Below are 20,655 nucleotides of genomic sequence, written 5' to 3'. Positions count from 1 at the left end.
AGAGGACAGGGCAGTCACACACTCCTAATCCTAACCCTAACCCTGACAGCATGTGGTGTCTTATGAAAGTCCTCATGTTTACCCAATCTCTGTATTTCTGTCATGAGAAATTCTCTGTGTGCCTACAGTTTTATGCTGTACAGTTTATCTTTTTTCCATGCACACAGAGCATCCCTCAGTTTCTCAGTCTCTGCTCACCCTACAGGTACTAGCATACCCTTATTTCAGCACTCTGCATATTGCTCTTGCTGTATTGATTTAGTATCGACCTTATAGTCACTTCAAAAGCTTCAGAACAAATGTTAGATTAATTTAGCCTGCATCTCATATGGCTACATAGAGCAACCTTAAAGTTTTCCTTTACCATTTTATCAAAAATTATTTGAGCAGGCTCTCCTAGAGGGTAGCACCATAAAAGCAGCACTTGTAGCACCCTTATCCTTCCGTTGAAAGGCATTTGCCAGCTGTATTGTATTTGGATGTTACAGGGTTAGAAAAAGGAGCTATTTGCTAACATACCATGTAACTTTAGCACTTTGGAGAAGAAATTAACTTTGCCTAAATTTCAGGAGTTGTTATTTCTGGGGTTTGTTTCTTCAGTATCATCTTTAATCCTGCTGTGTACTATTCACTCTTTAGCGAAACACAGAAAACTTTTCTTTCTTAACCAAGACTGAAGTTAAAGACGCTTAGTAAGAGATTTGAGGTTATACAACTTCAGCAACTTTAAGGAAAACAATCTGAGGTACTGTCTTATGAGGAAAAAGCATAATCAATGAGCTTACTCTTCTTACAATCCACCTGATGAGCACCTATTTGATTCCTTTAGCATCATGATACAACTTTGGATACAGCATAACTGCATTAATGTCAGACTGCACAGAAAATGTTGAGTCAATGAATGCCACCTGTACAGCATTTTCATTACCTGTTTATAAAGCAACTGCTCATTTTCCCTGGCGTAGCAGAACAGGACATCTGTAAGGATTTTCCTCACATTCTCTTGCTGGAAATACTGCATTTCAGGAAAGCTGAAAATGAAGACATGCAGTGAATGTAAACAACACAGCACACACAAAATCTCAGTTACTGGTCTTCTAGATACACTTTTAGGCAAGACAGCACCTCCCTTGCTTGTTTTCTGACAGCTCTGTGAATTGTGGGTGCGGCTAATATAAGAATACTTCTAAAGACTTGTTTTATTTGTTTTGTAACTAGAATTGAGAATCATGTTCTCTGTCAGTTTGCTATATAGATACAATGATATCATCAGTTGTATTTAGAATAGAATAGAATAGAATAGAATAGAATAGAATAGACCAGGTTGGAAAAGACCTTCTAATTCCTTTTTGCGTGATGAAAACTAGAGATCTCCAGGAATGAGATGCAGTGGCAGATCAGTTTAATTGGCAACTTCCTATACAGAGCCAACACACTGAAAATTAATGACTTGGGAGAATCTAATCCAAATAAAATGATGTACCATATGAGTATGTTCCCAACTGCCCAATGGATCAGTTCCTTTCCTCCTCCATGTCCCAAAACCACGCTGAATTGAAGCAGAATGAAAGGAGACAGAACAAGAAGCAGTGACTGGAGCAAAGATTTAGCCTCTCCCTCTGGCACACAGATTTACTATCAAATCTAGCAGTTCAGAAGACTGTTCTGGTCCCAGGTGGCACAGTGTCCTAATAATAACTTTACCACCAGACTGTGCTCCACCAATTGTCAGTCGTTCAATGAATCTAAAACTTGCTAAGAACACTTTGAAAAGGAGTGTGATCAAAACCACCAAGCAGACACTTGATATCTCAAAAATAGTTGGTTAATACTAAATCTGTTGTAAGCAGTTATCTAGTGATTAATTTGATTCAAGTACTGGAAAGATAAGCATTGAAGATCAAATCTCCATAGGTAAAAACCACACTTGATATGAGACGCTCCCATTGTTCAAATCTGTGCTAGGTTGCAGCTGTAGCTGAATCATCTGCCCTGCAGTTTCACAAATGGGGCTTAGTCCTGTTCTCAATTTTGCCCAAGACAGAATTTGGCCAAAGGAAGAGGATAAGAGCTACAATATATTAAGGAAGTTGGCAAAGTTTCCATTTTTAAACTGGAATAAAATAAAATAGAGTATGTCAGAAGAATCACCTACACAAAGGTTCAGTATTCCGTTACCATTAACATTTTAATGGCAAAATCATTAAAATACCTTGTAACTGACATAAAAATCAGTATCCCATGCTCCAATATATCTCATGATGCAACATAATTAGGCATTTCACTGTCTTTTGTGGCTATCTCAAGTAAACTTTACAGGGCGCTTTGAAATCCTTGAATGAAGGACCCGAGTTAAGAGTCAAGGCAGAGAAGACACCGTGGCCTGAATGCAGCAATTGCAGAAGTCCTGAGAAAGGCATTGGGATGAGGGCTGTAACATTTTCCTGGCACTTGGTGGGGGTATTGGTAGACTCAACATTTGGAAACTTGTATGCACTTGCACTAATCATATTACTGTAAAGGAAGGACACAGCTGAGCCCAAAAGTGCTGCATTACAGCAGATGGCAATCACATAATTTAGAGGTTTGAGGAGATTATTTCTGAAGGACTGTTATTCAGGCCTGCCCTATCAAGTTTAGGAAGAGAAGACTAACAAAGAAAACTCAAAAATACACAGAGGTATCTGTGAGGATCTAGTAATACCAGAGATTGTGACAGAAAGGATAATAACCAACTCAGAAATAAGCTGGGTGAAGTATTAATTATAGTAAATGTAAATACAAGAGATCATGAGGGAACGATCAGTTCAGGATGGATTTTTATGAAGAGTGTAATTTTATGATTAAAGCACTGTTTTATAAATACAGTACCCTCAAATCAGGCAAGGTAAGAATACTTCTCATGAACACTAAGAATATTACAGTTAATTACATTTCTGAGAAAGACTGCATAAGGGCATGGGAATTTTCTACACTGTTTCACCACAACTGACAGTCAAACAATGGCACATTCAATCCTCTGCTTTCTGAAAGTCAAAACAAGTGTGAGTTAGTTATCATTTTTTGAAACACTCCTCTAGCCCATTTAGGGGCCCCTGCTCCAGACTTCAACACAGAAGCAGCTCAAGCTGGCAATCAAATAAAAGGATGCACCAATACTTTATGAATCAAACCTGGTGGCAGACAGAAATGAGGGTCTTAACCACAGCCACGGAGTGACCATGTTTTCCTTCATGAACAGATTCCATCCCCTGCCGTTCCTCAGCCCTGTAATTCAGCTGGGATAGGGAAAGTTACTAAACCAGAGAAAATGGAGTTTGCTCTCCCAACCACAAATGTTTGTAAAGAATAATAATAACTGTCTTCTCACTTTGCTCCTTTTTCCTCTTGAAAAGGAATAAACTGGTATATAAAGGTAGCTCTTCCTTCCAGCAGTCCCTCCTCTTTGACAGAAACTAGGTTTTGTCTCCTGTGTTCATACTCATTGGATTGCTATTTATTCCCACCTCTTCCATTTGCTGAGGAAGGATGTAGGTGCCTAATTGCTTCTCCACTACATTCTTTATGGGTGGGCTGCTTGTTGTGGTTGCTGTTGTTGCTATTTGGGATATGGAGAGTTGGAAAGAGGAGCACCTATCACTACTCATCTTCACAGAGTTTCCATTGCCCTAAACAGTGATTGTTACTCCTAAAGCAGAAACTAGGCAGAACAATACAAAAAAATAATACTACAAATGAAAAGAAATCCACATGATCAGTCCACTGGAAATGCTCTCTAAGCATTTCTCTGGAGAGAGACAGAAGGCAATCAAACCTTGCCATTGACAATCCTAGATGTACCAGGTGATGCCAGCAAGTAGAGTGGCATTTTGCTAAGGCTGGTAGCTAAAATCTGTTGTATCTGCCACTCTGCTGATTCCCATCTCTGTAGAATATTTTGTCTTAATTCTTCTTTATTACTTACTTTTTTAATCATCACAAAATAAATTACCATTGTTCCTTGGTACATCTTTTGAATGACAGTAATTAGTCCTTGCAGTCTTAAGTCCAATATGAATTATTATGGTGCTAGTTCATACACATCTTCCTTTCTGAGCAGAATGCAGTCATAACGTGGTTGGTACTGCTATTTACCTTTAAACTGAGGCTTTTACTTCCAGTATAGTAAAGTGTATAAAGTATAGTAAAGTATGTAAAGTAACTTCCTGCCCACTTGTGACAGAAAGATGGTGTTTGGTTCCAGCTCAAAACTACATGTTTCTACACATCTGAAGGAAAACCAATTCTGCATCTCTCAACTACCTTAAGCCAGGTGATTAATTAGAAATGTTGATCATGAGTTAGGCCTAACTTAACAAAAAATTCTTCCCTACTTCCTTTGTAAACAGGCAAAAAGATATATTTAGGTATTATGGCTTGGATTACCCTCACATGGCTTTAGGTAACTACAGTTTAGGTAGGTACAGGTGAGATAGAAGCCTTTTATAATTACTGAAGAAAACATACTTCTCTACAGTGTGATTCATCATATCTATAATAGACATTTACTTCAGGAAGAGATGATTTGTGTTCCTTGAATTCTTCAGGTACATGGACCTAAATGATGAGTAGCCCAATTATGAGCATCTGTGTTCTACAAATCTAATTATTAGGTGAGACAAGGATTCACAATATGCTGTGAACACACACACATGCACACACAGATTTTAACACAGTTGCCTTTAGGTAACAGAATTCTGATATTTAGTGCCATTTAAACCAATTCCACTTTCAAAAGCAGATTCCCACCCACCTTCCCTGTGTATTATTACTACACTTCAGAGAATTCTAATAAAAACATTGCATTTTTTTTACTGCTTGGATAGATGGGACCCTGGTTTGCTACTCTGTGTGCTGTTAGCATCACTCTACAGCATCCATAACCTGATGCCGTTAGATGATGGAGTACTGAACTTGATGACAAAGAGTATAAAAATAGTTGTTAAATAAGAAAACAGAAGCTAGAAGCTAATGATTATGGCAACTGAACTCTATTATTTCACAAAAAGCATTGCAAATTCATGGCAATTCTTAAAATTCTAATTCTAGGGGTTTATTTAAAGAATGGAAATAAAAAGGACAACATTAAAGTGAAGGCACTCAAATTACAATGCCAGGGAACAGAGGACTTACTGCTTCTTCCACTAACGATAGTGTACAGACAGATACATATGTACAGGCAAAACACACACTATGTTTTATGATTAGGCAGGCAACAAGAGTAGAGATAAATGCATGGAGTCCATAAAAAAATAATCAGGACACTTTGATACATTTTGCTCCTTCATGATTTGGTTTATTTTTTATATTGATAATGGATGCTGCCATTTTTTTTCTTTTCACAAAGGTCTTTTCCATAAGTGGAAATTTTAGTTGTTATTAATGATATTAGTGAATATTACTCAATCTGTCATTTGCTGGACTGAGAGCCTGGACTCTGTGTGTATACAAAGATATTTCAGTTAAGAGTCTTACGTCCTACATAACCTTCATTCAACTTTTCGTTCTCCAATTATCGTTTAGATAACGTATATATATATTTTAATCTTAGAACATCCTGAACTGTTTCCTTTAACAAACAAAAAATACCATCTGTTGTGAGAATGCATCTGAAAGAATACTCAGATTTTAATTATACATCTGATGGCAAAACGCATTCAAGAATGGGTCTGGGGATGGACATGTAAAATAGTCTCGAACCAGACAGCAGTGAGTTCTTCTGCATGACTTTGTTTCTGTAAATGAAAGCGTGTGAGCTTGAGATTTGTAAAATGGGTGACTACCCTCAATTTGTTTTTTTAAGTTAAAAGATAAAAAAGTATTTGCTATACAGTCACATTTCACATGGTAGCAAACTGGTGACTGAATTTAATTTCACATCCCTTTCTGAAAAGAAATATTTTCAGGAACTCAAACAAGTTCCTAAACAGGAACAGCCTGAGGGCCAAGAAGATCAAAACATAATCACAGTAATATTAGGACAAATTTGAAAGGGCGTATGTGAGAAATAACACTAGAGGAGTGATAAATAAAAGTATAAATGCTTAATGCCTTTTGATGAGTGACATTTCCCTTCCTAATTAAAAGCTACTTTTTAAATTATTGATTGAATAGGTGTTGAGAATTAAAGCAAGTCAACTGTTGTCTCTTTTTTTTACGGTTGTAATGTAGTCAGTGCAGTTAAAAAACCTTTTGTTTCTCTTACATTCTCTTTGTTTCATGCAGAAAACTCTACTTGAGATTTCACATAGTAATGCATTTCCTAATAGCTTAATTTAGATGAGCTTTTCTTCAATGGTACCAGGAAATCTCCAGGGTTTAATGTTTAACTTGGGTTTCCCATTTTTTCACTCCAAGAAAGCTGTATTTTCATACACTTAAAGTATGTTTCTCCACAGTCACTTTCAACAATCCTGACATTTACCCTGACTGAAGTTAAGAAGGCACAAGATAATGTACACCACATAAAAACACAGAATCTAAATTTATATATAGGAATTGCTTTACAGATCTACATACGTTCTCGTCACATCTTGCTCAATCATTGCTCGAAGCTCTTTATCCTGGAAAAATTTATTCCAAAGACTCTGAAATAAGGAAAAATATTAGTATGACACAGAGGCTTCTACTAATGCTTAAGGGTTATATATTACATCAGCAAAGTACTGCACAAATATTAACTAATTAATCCTCAGCCTTTCTGCTAGATAGCCATATATCGATGTTTTATGGAGGAAAAAGAACGTTGGTGACCAGTCAAACCTATCTGAGAAAGTCAGTTTTGATCAGAGATGAAAACATTCCTGATCTAGTGTGGGGTGTCCCTGCCCATGGCAGGGGGGTTGGAACTAGATGATCCTTGTGGTCCCTTCCAACCCTGACAGATACTATGATACTATGCTATTCAAGTTTCTGGATCCTTGTGGCTCCTGGATCCAAATGGCTTTCTCGATTTGTTCACTGGATGGCTGCAGATCTGTGTGTTATTTCTAAGGAGTCTGTGAAGGCTTTTCATTCAAACTCACCAGAACCAGCAGCTCAACTAAAACAATCCAGTAATTCACTCATAGAAAAATGCCTGTATCACTTACTGTACGACACTGCTCTTGGGAATAGTATAGTATCAGTCAGTCAGGGCTGGAAAGGCCAAAGAAAGGATAGGCTGTGAAACTGGACTTCTAGTCCAGCAGCCGCTTTTGTCCATCATAGCTTTCTCTGTGCTAACCCTTGGAAACATCAGAATATTAACCTGGAAATGAGCATTTCTGGTTGTTCAGCAGAGCCTGTGAACCAATTAACACGAGTCAGTTTGGAAATTTAGGAGGGAGATTTTAACACCTGTCATTCTGCCTTCTTCAGCAAGAACTCACTTGTGTCAGTATGACGATGATGAGAATTTTAGTAGCACATATGTGGATAAAACCAAGGGCCAACTTACCCCCTCATCCTGAGAGAGTGGGTTGTTGATGATCAAGTCTTGCTGTCCAGCTTTCCGAGGGTTTGTAATGTGCTGGGTAAAACCAGAAAAAAAACATCAAATCCTCTTTTGTCATACTGTAACTATTAATATAGTAAGACCTTACAATGGTTTTCCATTACCCAAATGGGGCCTACAGGAAGATGAGGCTGGACTCTTTATCAGGGAGTGTAGTTATAGGATGAAGAGCAACAGTCTTAAATCAAAAAAGAGTGGATTTACATTAGATGCAACGAAGAATTGGATGGAGCAAAGATGAAACAGGTTTCCCAGAGAAGTTGTGAATGCTTCCTGCCTGGAATTGTTCAAAGCACTGCAGGATGGGGCTTTGAGCATCCTAATTTAGGGAACGGTATTCCTGCCCATGGCAGGGGGTGGCACTTGATGACCTTTAAGCTCCCTTCCAACCCAAACTGTTTGATGGTTCCATGATCTATGTCAAAGTATGAGAGTAGAGAACCTATTTTGTACCAACTTACAATTTCTTTGATCTTACTGTAAGAAGTTCTTAAGTCTGAAGTTGTTTTAATCCATTGACTTCTGTCTTGGGGTAGAACCTCCAGAAACAACTATCAACAAAATAAGTACATGAAATTTTATCAGTTTAACATAGCCTTTCATATGCATCCTACCAGACAGCATAAATCGTTTCAGAAAGGAGGAGCATTTACTCTACACGTTAAGAAAGCACAGACATACAAAGTACTCCTGGCTTTAGCACTTTCTAGTCAGTAAATAAAAAGCTACAAACAACATCAGTTCTAGACACAAAACAAAGCAACTGCAGCCACAAACTCAAGCTTTGTAAAGTGTCACAATGGAAGTAAAGCTGATTGAGACTTCCCAGGGAGAAACAAAATGCAAAGAACTGAAAATAAATAGACAAAACTTGAAGCTACTTAAAAACCACTGATGAGTTAATGCAATATACTTAAAACCAAATGCGAATGTGGAGCAGAAACTAAGCACACAGATGTGTGGAAATGGAAAATCTTAAACATATAGAAAAGAGACATGTTCTAGACAGTTAGAAGAGTTGATTTTGCAAAGTGCCTTTGAGAATGTTCTTTCACTTTCCTGTTTTAAAAGGGCTAGGAAGGAAAATATGACTCAGTTGCCTATAAAATCAGTAAAAAACCCAGGGAATTTTCTCAGTTTTAAATGCTTTATTCCCACATTTTAAAGCATTAAGAAACAGTAAATACTGACATAGAACAATTCTCAAATTACTAAAAATGCCTAAATATGTCAGAATTTAAAACCATAGATAATATTTTTCTAGTGGGCAGTTTAAAACAGAGCTCTAACTCATATCGGGGCATGCAAATAAATTCAGTCTTATTCCTAAAATAAAACCACTCCTGATTTTAATTCACGGACAGTGAGGGATTTGATGCTTTCATTAGTTTAGGGTTTTGACTTATAATGTGGAGACTATAGAATACTTGCACATTCAAGTATTGAGACTCAAGAATACAAGCATATTGGTGAAACTGTGCTGTGGCCTTCTGAAGAACAGTATTCCCATTAACTTTGACCTTCTTCAAAGCTACACACGCTTCAAATTTCTTTTATTCATATACAAAGAGTGTTTTCACTTTCTTCTCATAGGTCTTTGTACCAAAGTGAAGCTTGAGAAATTCCAAGCTTAGTCGTTTAAATGATCATTGCTAACATACAACACCTCTACTAGGGAAATTGTTCTCTACTATGAGAGTGCAGTATGGAAGACCTGGTGACAGTGCAGTAACATTCTTTACATCTTTGAATAGCATCTCAGTATTTACTTTGCTTTCTTTCTCTCTTCCATCTCTTCCATCCCCTTCAACTTTAAAATAAATGGTAAGAGACTTCTGAGGACCTGATATATTTTAAGACTGCAAGACCTGGCTTCCCTCTCTATCCAGTCATTAAAAGGATTGGCCTTCATTTTCACATTTCACTGGGAAGAGCTGAGAGCACAAGCATCATTCTGATGTTACAGGAATCTCAAGTTCCACAAAACATAAACTGTGAGACAAACTTCCTTTCTATTTCCAGTGTATGACTTCATTGCACAGAGATGAAGGGAGAGATGGGTGTGCGGCACCCAATCCTAAACACATCGCCCAGCACAAAGATATTCTTTCGTAGGAATGAATCTTTTGCTATCACTTGCAATTCAGCTTTAAAGCAACTCAATACGATTAGCAAATACCCTATGAATTATAGAAATTAGTCAAAAAAAAAAAAACCACTGGGATGAAGTCTCTTGGAAAATTCATGATTCTTTGCCTCAATAATCTTCCAGCACATCAGGTAATGTGTTGATATACTGCAACCAGAAACTGTAAATAAATATTTTCTCTTCTTACCTTCCAGCAAACACTACGGAACCTGCTGCTTCTCAGCTGCCCATTAATCCCCTTCAGCCGTATTGTTGCCAAGTAATTGTTGTTTACAAATAGTTCTTCCCATTCTTTACTGTGTGCAAAAGCAAAAGGAATGAACGTTTAAAGAACAACAACAACAACAAAACCCCCAGACTTAGCTGATTTAAGGACTATATGACACTAGCCAATTTTGGATAAGCAGGGGAGAGGAACTTCTTTATTTCTTTTTTAATGTATATCTTTAGTTGTGCAGCATTTCTGAACGCATGGCTGTCTTTTTGGACACATTTCTTCTTTGGATTTAATGAATATGTAGATCGCTATAATTATGCCAGCTACTGAAATTCATAATGTCTATGGAGGCTATTCCATTTCCTCTAAAATGTTGGTACTGCAGTTCAGTGAATAAACAAGAAAAATGAATATTAATATGAGCACATTCATGTTTCAGCTGTAGACAAAGAAGTACCTATTCCAAAAATATGCAACAGAAAAAGTACACTGTTGACTACCAGCTCCTCACATGACATATTTGCTTAAATGAACCTTCTTTTCTTCTTAATGTCAAGCTGGGCAGTTAAGCATAATAGAAGATGACTTTCTTTAACATTTAGTGCTATTTACTGTTGAAATCACTCCTACTTCTTTCTACATGATCAGTTCTGAAAATTTTAACAGGTGCTAGCAAATTTAAAAAAGCATCAAAAAATTAAAAAGCTTCACTGTATAAACTGTTAAAGGCAAGCTTGAGTACCTTGCAGTACCTATGGCTGACTAGATAAACAACCTAAATATGCCTCCCAGGCATGCAGGCACCAGGGGCCTAACACCTGTGCCTCATTAATATACAAGTAAATCTGCTCTACTGGGAAACAATTGGAAATTAATTGTCCCAAACTATCTACTGAGTTTGAATAAAAGAATTAAATCTGTAATTCCTGTGCCTTCTACTGAAATGCATCTCAAGAACGGTGTAAGGCATTTGATGGTCTTAGTAGCCCAAGACTAGCTCACAGACCTTCTGTGACTACTCTAAAACCCAAAGGGTAATTTCAGTGTAGAGATTTGGGTCATGTGCAAGGAAATGTGTTTCAGATTTATTTTCAGTGTATGTCCTTAAGGTGAACAGCTCCTTCTCCCACTGTCACATGGGAGACTATTACTTCTCCCTGGGAGACCAAATGAAACCAGAAAGAGGGAAACTATTATTGTGACTCCAGGCTAAGATCTCACCAGATTTTCTTTACTAAGAAGGGTCACAGAGTGGATTATACTAAATGGCAACAGACTCTGTTTTAGCAAGCTGCCCTAAATATATGCAAGCTAAACTTAAGATAGTTTTTGGCCTTTTAAGCTGAGTTGTGAGGATGAGGGTTTTTTAAAGCTAGTTTTAGATAACTCTCGTTTGATTTCAGAACAGAATTACATGATAGACTTAATGGAAATAGTTGGGGAATGGACTTGGCAAGCTAGGAAATTAGGATCCTGTTCCTTTGAGATGGGAACACTGTGTCCAGTATTGGGCTCTCCAGTTCAAGAAAGACAGGGAATCTTCTGCAGAGAATTAAGCAGAGAGCTACACATATGATTGCGGTACTTGAATGTCTCCCCTATGAAGAAAGGCTGAGAGACCTGGGGCTGCTTAGAAGAGAAGGCTGAGAGGGGATCTTATCAATGGCTACAAATATCTGAGGGGTGGCTGTCAAGATGAAGGATAGTCTCTTATTGATGTTACCAGGGATAGAACAAGGAACAATAGGTACGAGCTAGAACACAACAGGTTCTACCTCAACATGAGGATACACTTCTTTATGTTCTGTGTTTGTGAATGCATCACTTTTGAGGTAGAACTGTTTCCTAAATAAATTGGGTATTTACTTCTGCTCCTTGATTATTAATTACTTTGAAAAGTGAAGGTACTTGGGATATAAACAGAGACAACTAAAGCAGCCTGAGTGATAAGGGGTGCTTTAGCTTCTGCTGTATTCCCAGGTGAACCAAAATAGCAGTGCATAACTCCAATGGTGTGGGGCAGATTTCACACACACACACCCCCCTCCTCCCTCCCTCCCTTCCTTCCTGTCTCCCATGTGCTTTCACTTTCTGCAGCAAGCACCCTATGATTGTTTACCAGGATTCTGTCTCCTTTAAGTACAACGTATGGTGTATAGCAGACACAGCTTGAGAAAAATCCGAGCCTTTCGTTCACAGTCACTTTTACCTCCATAACCACAGCATATTATACCTATCTAAATAACCCTCCTGTTTCTATCATGCATAATATTCTTCATGTGCCATCGTAAATTTTGTAGCATCATTGGCTACTTGTAACTACTGCCAAGCTACCTCCCTAAGGTAGTGATGCTTCAAGAGTGACACGTTCCCCTTGCACATCACGACTGGTCAGACTCTGAAGCTATTCACATTGTTCTGCAAGTGGATGACATTCCCACAGTACCTCTGAGAATGCCACACGCCAGTTGAGTTAGCAAGAGGTTTCAATGAGTATGAAGGCAAACACAAAGCAAGGAAAGAAACTGTTATTTTTTTCATCAGCTGCTGGGAGTGATTGTTATGCAGTATTAGTACAGATACTATGCTTTGTAATGCCATTCCAAACACATTTTGAACAAAATCATATTTAAAACAGCCAAAAGAAAACTGGCAAGATCATACCGCCCCTGAATCTCCCCATGGCTGCTCGGATCACTCAAAAGAAAAGTTAAAAGCAACTGGAAAAACAAAAAGAAAAAAAAAATGACTTGGAAGCTGGCAATCTGCTTCATTTTTTAGTAGAGCTGAATGATATCTAAAATCTTTTCTGAACTGCATTCACTAATTCATTTCTCAAATGTTTCTAACAAAAGCTAACAAATTAAGCCTTAACATTCTAGAGACTATTCCAATGATGGTGTAACATCAACAAGCAATCAGTTCTCAACAGACAGCTTTTCAAATGATATAGCCCTACTCTGGAAACTAGCATCTATCAGCCTTGTTAACCCAGGCCTGCAGAAAGCTCACTGGTCAAAGCAAAATGAGCAATGAGGACTGGAACTCAAGTCTACTACATCCCATTTACTTCACTGAAGTGAAAGACTTCAACAGCCAATTGGAACCACTTAAACTATGAATAAGCACATGCAATTATTTTGAATCCCTCTAGAAAAGCAAATGCATAATCAAGTGCTAATACTATCTTTGGACTTTGCATTTAAACAAAGGTGAATGTCAATGTTTTCTGGTTACTTTGCACATATTTTTCATTTCATATCCTTAATTGAGTATCTTGTCAAATGAACTATCATACATGGTGTAAAGTCTTCATAAGACCTGCACAAGCAAAAAGTAATTGGATCAATGCTTCTTTAAGGAACTGAATTTCACATGCTGTATCTATGCAGTCACTGACCAAGGTAGAAAAAAATACTGCTCTGAGTTAGGGACAGCTGCATTACTTTGAAATGGGAAAAATGCTCAATAAGTATCACACAGAATCACCAAGGTTGGAAGAGACCTCAAAGATCACCAAGTCCAACCCGTCACCACAGACCTCATGACTAAACCATGGCACCAAGTGCCACATCCAATCCCCTCTTGAACACCTAAGTTATACTGTGATACTGTGATACCTCCAGGGATGGTGACTCCACCACCTCCCTGGGCAGCACATTCCAATGGCTAACAACTCTCTCAGTGAAGAACTTTCTCCTCACCTCGAGCCTAAACTTCCCCTGGTGCAGCTTGAGACTGTGTCCTCTTGTTCTGGTGCTATTTGCCTGGGAGAAGAGACCAACCTCCACACATCTACAATCCCCTTTCAGGTAGTTGGAGACAGCAAGAAGGTCTCCCCTGAGCCTCCCCTTCTGAATGAAAACAAATGAATGAAAAAGCAAGCAAACCAATGGAAGGGATGAAGGTGGCAGATTTGTTCTGCAAGGTTTGTTCTTGTATCTCATCTGTTCTGTTCCATCTTTTAAAACATCTATTTATGTCCTAACTACCAGAGATTGAATCTGAACTTTGTGCTGGCATCTGTTCTAATAGGCATATCTTCTTGCACATAAGAAACTAGGTCGATCTCCTAGCAAACCATATATAAGCTTATTCATTATCCTCTTTCTTTCCAACACATGTTTTGTTGATCTGCTGCTTGTTAAGATAATCACAAACATTAGATTTTCAGAGATAAAAATACAAAGGTCTGGATGAGGGATTTCACTCTCTGTGGACACACTGTAAGATAGGGAGAACAATCAACAGGGCTTTTCCTTGGAAAGACTAAGTGAAATTTTACATGCACTTAGACAGCAGTAGGTATTTAAATCCCTAAAGTCCAGCATCTTCCTAAAAGACACTGGAATGCCCTATTGCCCAGCTCTTGAGAAGCAAGCAACTATAAACTCTTTAAGAATGAGTGACACACATAAATGTAACAAGATGCTGTGGCACAACTGCTCAGCTTACCTGTAATGTGACAGACACCTGAGAAAGGATTTTGGAATTCAGAGTTTCCCTGAGCTGTACTAGTGTTGGGGAGATGTAACAAAGACTTTCTCTCACTGATAGCCAGTAGTGGAACATCAGCCTCTGGCCCTGCTGCTAAATTCTGATCTACAGCAAAATGGCAAAATCAATGCATCGAGCAGAGACATGTAAAAGAATGCAATGCCCACCTAAGCTCGTTACAAAACAAATACTCTGTTCAGAAGAGGAAGAAATACAATAAAGGAAGAGTGGTGTAGCACAGATAGCAATCACTGCTAGTTAACTTCTGCATTTATTGATTTACAAGATAAAGCTGCTGATGTGTACGAATGCAGAACCCAAGTTTAAAGCTAGTGGAAGAAGCATTTTTGTACTATGATGTTCAGACAAGAGGACCTTCTGTGGAAGAAGCTAAAACCCACAGAAATGTAAAAATGTGAATAGTGACATCAAACTACCATCTATGTCACTGCAAGAGGGCAAAGAACTCAGTTCTCTGACTTCAGAGGCTCAGACCTATGAGGTAAATATTACTGTCCATAATTACCAACCTGGTCTGGTCTATTCTATTCTATTCTATTCTATTCTATTCTATTCTATTCTATTCTATTCTATTCTATTCTATTCTATTCTATTCTATTCTATTCTATTCCATTCCATTCCATTCCATTCCATTCCATTCCATTCCATTCCATTCCACTTCACTTTCATTTGAAACTGCAACACATAAACCAGTATCTATGAGGTCCTTAAAGTGTGCATACTGTTATTTTGTCTCATGCATTTTGGAAGTACTCTCTAACAAGTTTTGAAACCCCCTTTTTTTGTGCCTGGGATGAAACAAGACCAATTTAATATTTACAACATTAAGGTAACAAAGAATATTTCCCAGTTCATGGAAGAATTCTGTAATACTACTAAAAGTTGTGGTGAACATTTGCATACATGGTTAAAATTTCAGTGCAACTCCCAAGCTTATTCCATGCTCTTGACTTATCATAGAATCATAGAATTGTCAGGGTTGGAAGGGGCCTCAAGGATCATCTAGTTCCAAGCCCCCTGGGCAAGGACACCTCACACTACATCAGGTTGCTCAGAGCCACACCCAGCCTGGCCTTAAAAACCTCCAGGGATGTGGCTTCTACTACCTCCCTGGGCAACAACTTCCAGTGTCTCATCACCCTCATGGGGAAGAACTTCTTTCTAACATCCAATCTGAATCTACCCACTTCCAGTTTTACTCTATTTCCCCTAGTCCCATCACTACCTAACACCCTAAAAAGTCCCTCCCCAGCTTTCTTGCAGCCTCCTTCAGATACTGGAAGGCCACAATAAGGTCTCTTCGAGCCTTCTCTTCTCCAGACTGAAGAGCCCCAATCCCTCAGTCTATCTCCGTAGGAGAGGAGCTCCAGCCCTCTGCTCATCCTTGTGGCCCTTCTCTGGACACATTCCAGCACATCCAAATCCTTCCTGTAAAGGGGCTCTAGAACTGGATGCAGTAGTCCAGGTGGGATCTCATCAGAGTGGAGCAGCTTCCTCACCCTGCTGGCCACACTTCTCTTGATGCAGCACAGGCTCTGTTTGGCTCTCTGGGCTGCAAGTGCACACTGCTGGCTCATGTCAAGCTTCTCATCCACCAGTAACCCCAAGACCTTTTCTTCAGGGCTGCTCTCAAACCAGTCCCTGCCCAGCCTATATCAGTGCTTGGGATTACTCTGACCCAGATGCAGGACCGTGCACTTGGTCTTATTGAACTTCATGAGGTTGACTGGGGCCCACCTCTTCAGCCTGTCAAAGTCCCTCTTGATATGGACAGTCTGAGAGAGATCCAAAGAAAACTGCTGAGCAGTGCTGCTAGCATTGGTAGAAGAGTTTTTCAAAAGTGGTGTGAGTGCTTCAGAAAAAAAAACATTTCACTTTTTCTACCATATCTGTAGTGTGCTTTTTCAAGTGCTGAGACCCAAACTTGGCTCCCCTGAGGCACTCCATGAAGCAACAGGCTACAGAACAGGCCAGCATGAAGAAGAAAAAAAAGTTATTGTGTTATATATTTTGCAATATGAGGTCTTTATTGATAGGAACATCAATAAGTGAATGCACTACCTATATTTAAATAGAGGTCAGAGTTTTTTTCACATATATTCATGTAAATCCAAGAAACATGCATAGTTTGTATTACTTATTTTGCCACAAAATCAACAGTTGAGAAAAAAAAAAAGTGAGACAACAGGCAAGAATGTAATAAAACCAGAGTTAATTCTGTAAACAATGGTGGGAGAATAATTGAAAGGCAGTACTGAGTAATAAGCAGTAAGATTCTAAACCAAACCATTTCTGAAACACACAGATTTATATTTGCTACCCTGAAAATTCACTTGACAGCCTTAACGTGAAGGCTTATCAACCTGCTTGAAAAATATATGTATTTTCCTCTGTTTCCTCAACTCCTGCCTCAGGATATGAGGCAGAGTTAAGAGCCATGTAAGTGTGAATATGCATGGCTGAGCTGCTGGGAGGCTCAACATTCAAAGGGCAGATTTTTCTGAACAGTTCAGGTCTCTTGCTTGACATACAGTTACAAAGGTTCGTGTGAAGAGAGGTAAAATCACTTTCTGAAGTAAATATCCCAACAAAAACTTAAGGCTATTAGCTAGCTGTGCTTTTTAAGTTACTGCTGGTTATGTAGTTTCCCATGTTTCCCATGTTTCCCATTCCTCCATGCCTGGGGAGGTGGTGCAGTTGCCATCATTGGAGGTGTTCAGGAGGAGACTTGATGGGGTGCTTGGTGCCATGGGTTAGTTGATTAGGTGGTGTTGGATTAGTTGATAGGTTGGACGTGATGATCTTGAAGATCTCTTCCAACCTGGTCTGGTCTATTCTATTCTATTCTATTCTATTCTATTCTATTCTATTCTATTCTATTCTATTCTATTCTACATTGAATACATAGAATAAACCAGGTTGGAAGAGACCTTCAAGATCATCGTGTCCAACCTATCAACCAATCCAACCCACCTAATCAACTAAACCATGCAGCCAGGCACCCTATCAAGGCTCCTCCTGAACACCTCCAATGATGGTTACTCCACCACCTCCCCAGGCAGCCCATTCCAATGGGCAATCACTCTTTCTGTGTAGAACTTCTTCCTAACATCCAGCCTAAACCTCCCCTGGTGCAGCTTGAGACTGTGTCCTCTTGTTCTGGTGCTGGTTGCCTGGGAGAAGAGACCAACCCCTTCCTGTCTACAACCTCCCTTCAGGTAGTTGTAGAGAGCAATAAGGTCTCCCCTGAGCTTTCTGTTCTCCGGTCTAAGCAACCCCAGCTCCCTCAGCTTCTCCTGACAGGACTTGTGCTCCACAGCCCTCACCAGCTTTGTTGCCCTTCTCTGCACAGGTTCCAGCATCTCAACATCTTTCTTCAATTGAGGGGCCCAGAACTGGACACCATATTCAAGGTGTGGCCTAACCAGTGCTGAGCAGAGCACTGTTATTCTTTAATTTAAGAGCTACTTGTAGTGTGCAACATAAGTTAAAAGCTACAGCTCTACAAATCATCAAACTAAGAACAGGGAGAACGGAGAAGCTTTTTGGAGGAATGTGCCCCAAAATGCTGAAATGTTTCTTGCTTACTCACACACAACTGGCTAGAGCAGGTCTAGAACTGGCACAGCCATAAGAATATTCAAAACCATGTACTCCATTTCAAAACTTGGACAATTTCATGACGTGTAGGGTGACAAATGCAAAATTCTAGCTCAGACTGTTAATTCTGCCTTCACTTTGTAAATCTGCCCATTTTGCATGCTCTGACCTAGACAATGAGTGATTTTCTGATCTAACTTTGATCTCTTGAACTGGCAAGGTTTTATTACCATCATTAAAAAACATGTAGTCTCACAAACAGCAAGTCCTTGCTCTTCAGATTTATTTCAATTATACATTATTTTGATAAATTTTATATTCAAGCTTCTTTGGATTAAAAACTGTAATTCCTCAAACCTCCTGTCTTCTACTCAAGTTTTACATACAGTTCTAGGTCATGGTGTTTTGGCTGTTTTTTGTTAAACCCAAATGAAATCACTCATCAGATGTCTTTTGAGTAGAGTGTAGGAAAATCAAGATATCTGGTTTAGCCTTCAGTAGTTCTGTTACAAAACTGTAGTACACAACTCTCCCATTTCAAATCCCACTGTGCTAGTGGGAGCACTCAGGTAGTACTCAGCAAAGAATTGATCCTCTCCAGGTTCTCTTGCTGCTGAACTCAGCCAACAACTCACTCCCAGTTCTGTGGCAAATGTTATTCCTTTTATGTCAGTAGACTAGAAGCTAATGCCAGCACGACTTAAGATCTTACTTTAGCATCAAGGAAAGCACACTGCCATACACCTGTCACTGTTAGTCATATTCCTGCAAAGAACATGCAAGTTCTCAGTTTTAAATGAATGATAATGATAAGGTCACTGCATTACTTAGAACTGCTGATATGTTTCAGTGAGAGAGAGCCTGGAGAAGAGGAGACTTAAAGGGGATCTTAAAACTCTCTCCAACTACTTAAAAGGAAGTTGTAGTCAGGTGGGGGTCAGGCTCTTCTCCCAGACAACTTGTGACAGAGCAAGAGGGCATGGTATGATGCTGCACCAGGAGAGGTTTAGGTTGGATATTAGGAAGCACTTCCTCACAGAAAGGCTGATTAGGCACTGGAATGGACTGCCCAGGGAGGTGGTGGAATCACCATCACTGAAGGTCTTTAAGAAAAGATTGGATGTGGCACTTGGTGGCTTGGTTTAGCTGATGTCGTGGTGTTGGGCCATAGGCCGGACTTGATGATCTCAAAGGTTTTTTCCAGCCTCAATAATTCTGTGATTCTGTATGAAGCTTTGGCCTAAGGAGGTTCTTTGGAAACTGTAGCCATGGTGAACTATGACACTTTGTGTATTTCAGATGCTTTGCACTGCAGCATATAGTTATGACTAGCATTTCCATTTAAACTTCCCCATTCTATCCACCCCTGTGTGCAGTGTTTTCTTTAACTCCTTTGACAAGGGTTAAAGAGCTCTGTCTTGCTGTGTAAACCCAAGACAAAATGTTTGGATCTCAGCACAAGTATAGAGTAGAATAGAATAGAATAAACCAGGTTGGAAGAGACCTTCAAGATCATCACGTCCAACCTATCACCCAACACCACCTAATCAACTAACCCATGCAACCGAGCACCCTGTCAAGTCTCCTCCTGAACACCTCCAGTGATGGTGACTCCACCACCTCCCCAGGCAGCCCATTCCAATGGGCAATCACTCTCTCCGTGTAAAACTTCCTCCTGACCTCCAGCCTGAACTTCCCCTGGCGCAGCCTCAGACTGTGTCCTCTTGTTCTGGTGCTGGCTGCCTGGGAGAAGAGACCAACCTCTGCCTGTTTACAACCCCCCTTCAGGTAGTTGTAGAGAGCAATAAGGTCACCCCTGAGTCTCCTCCTCTCCAGGCTAAGCAGCCCCAGCTCCCTCAGCCTCTCCTCACAGGGCTGTGTTCCAAGCCCCTCACTAACTTCGTTGCCCTTCTCTGGACTCGTTCCAGCAAGTCAACCTCCTTCCTAAACTGAGGGGCCCAGAACTGGACACAGTACTCGAGGTGTGGCCTAACCAGCGCTGTGCACAGGGGCAGAATGACTTCCCTGCTCCTGCTGGCCACACTGTTCTTAATGCAGGCCAGGATGCCATTGACCCTCTTGGCTGCCTGGGCACACTGCAGGCTCATGTTCATCCTACCATCGACCAGCACCCCCAGGTCCCTCTCTGCCTGGCTGCTCTCCAGCCACTCTGACCCCAGCCTGTAGCACTGCATAGGGTTTCAGTTCCTTAAGGACTAGTTCTTCTTCCTTGTCTTATGACATGCCTTACAAATTCCTTAGGACACCAGGCAAGGAATGCAGAGTAAATCATCTGTGGAAGGAAGAAGTCAATAAAAGAAGTTTGACAAGAGGGAGCTGGAAATCCTGTAATGGTCCTTGTGCAGAAAAAGAAAGCAATTTTGAAAGAACTCACAGAAACCCAGAAATCTAAGCTCCCAGCACATAAGAGAGTCATCTTCTTGGATTTGGAGAAAAAAGGTGTTTGGATGGAAAATGTCATCAGTGCAAAGAGTCACTGTCTCTGGCTAGAAATATGAGACCTACAAGATGGAATTGCTAATATCTTCAAAAACATGGACAAAATGAGAATACTGGCACGGACTACCATGTTCAGGGAAAGATTATGAGCACACTCACAGTGTAATCTTCCAGAAG

The 20,655-nt window shown here is 39.7% G+C and overlaps 1 protein-coding gene across 8 annotated transcripts in view; it reads right to left on the bottom strand.

The window, feature by feature from the left end:
* The window catches only part of TBC1D5 (TBC1 domain family member 5), a 331,491-nt gene that overhangs the window by 144,303 nt on the left and 166,533 nt on the right, over positions 1–20,655 (bottom strand). For all 8 annotated transcript variants that reach the window (XM_068152338.1, XM_068152339.1, XM_068152334.1 and 5 more), the window contains 5 exons: positions 9,871–9,979; positions 7,996–8,085; positions 7,478–7,549; positions 6,559–6,626; positions 929–1,031 (listed from right to left, as the gene is read on the bottom strand). In XM_068152338.1, the coding sequence (XP_068008439.1) occupies positions 929–1,031; positions 6,559–6,626; positions 7,478–7,549; positions 7,996–8,085; positions 9,871–9,979 (442 nt within the window). The remainder of the gene's footprint in view (positions 1–928; positions 1,032–6,558; positions 6,627–7,477; positions 7,550–7,995; positions 8,086–9,870; positions 9,980–20,655) is intronic.

Source organism: Melanerpes formicivorus, unplaced genomic scaffold (assembly GCF_026170545.1).
Source record: "Melanerpes formicivorus ecotype bairdi unplaced genomic scaffold, bMelFor1.0.p_v2 SCAF_23, whole genome shotgun sequence".
Taxonomy (NCBI): domain Eukaryota; kingdom Metazoa; phylum Chordata; class Aves; order Piciformes; family Picidae; genus Melanerpes; species Melanerpes formicivorus.
Note: the sequence above shows the minus strand (reverse complement) of the source record. Positions and strands in the feature narration are given on the sequence as shown.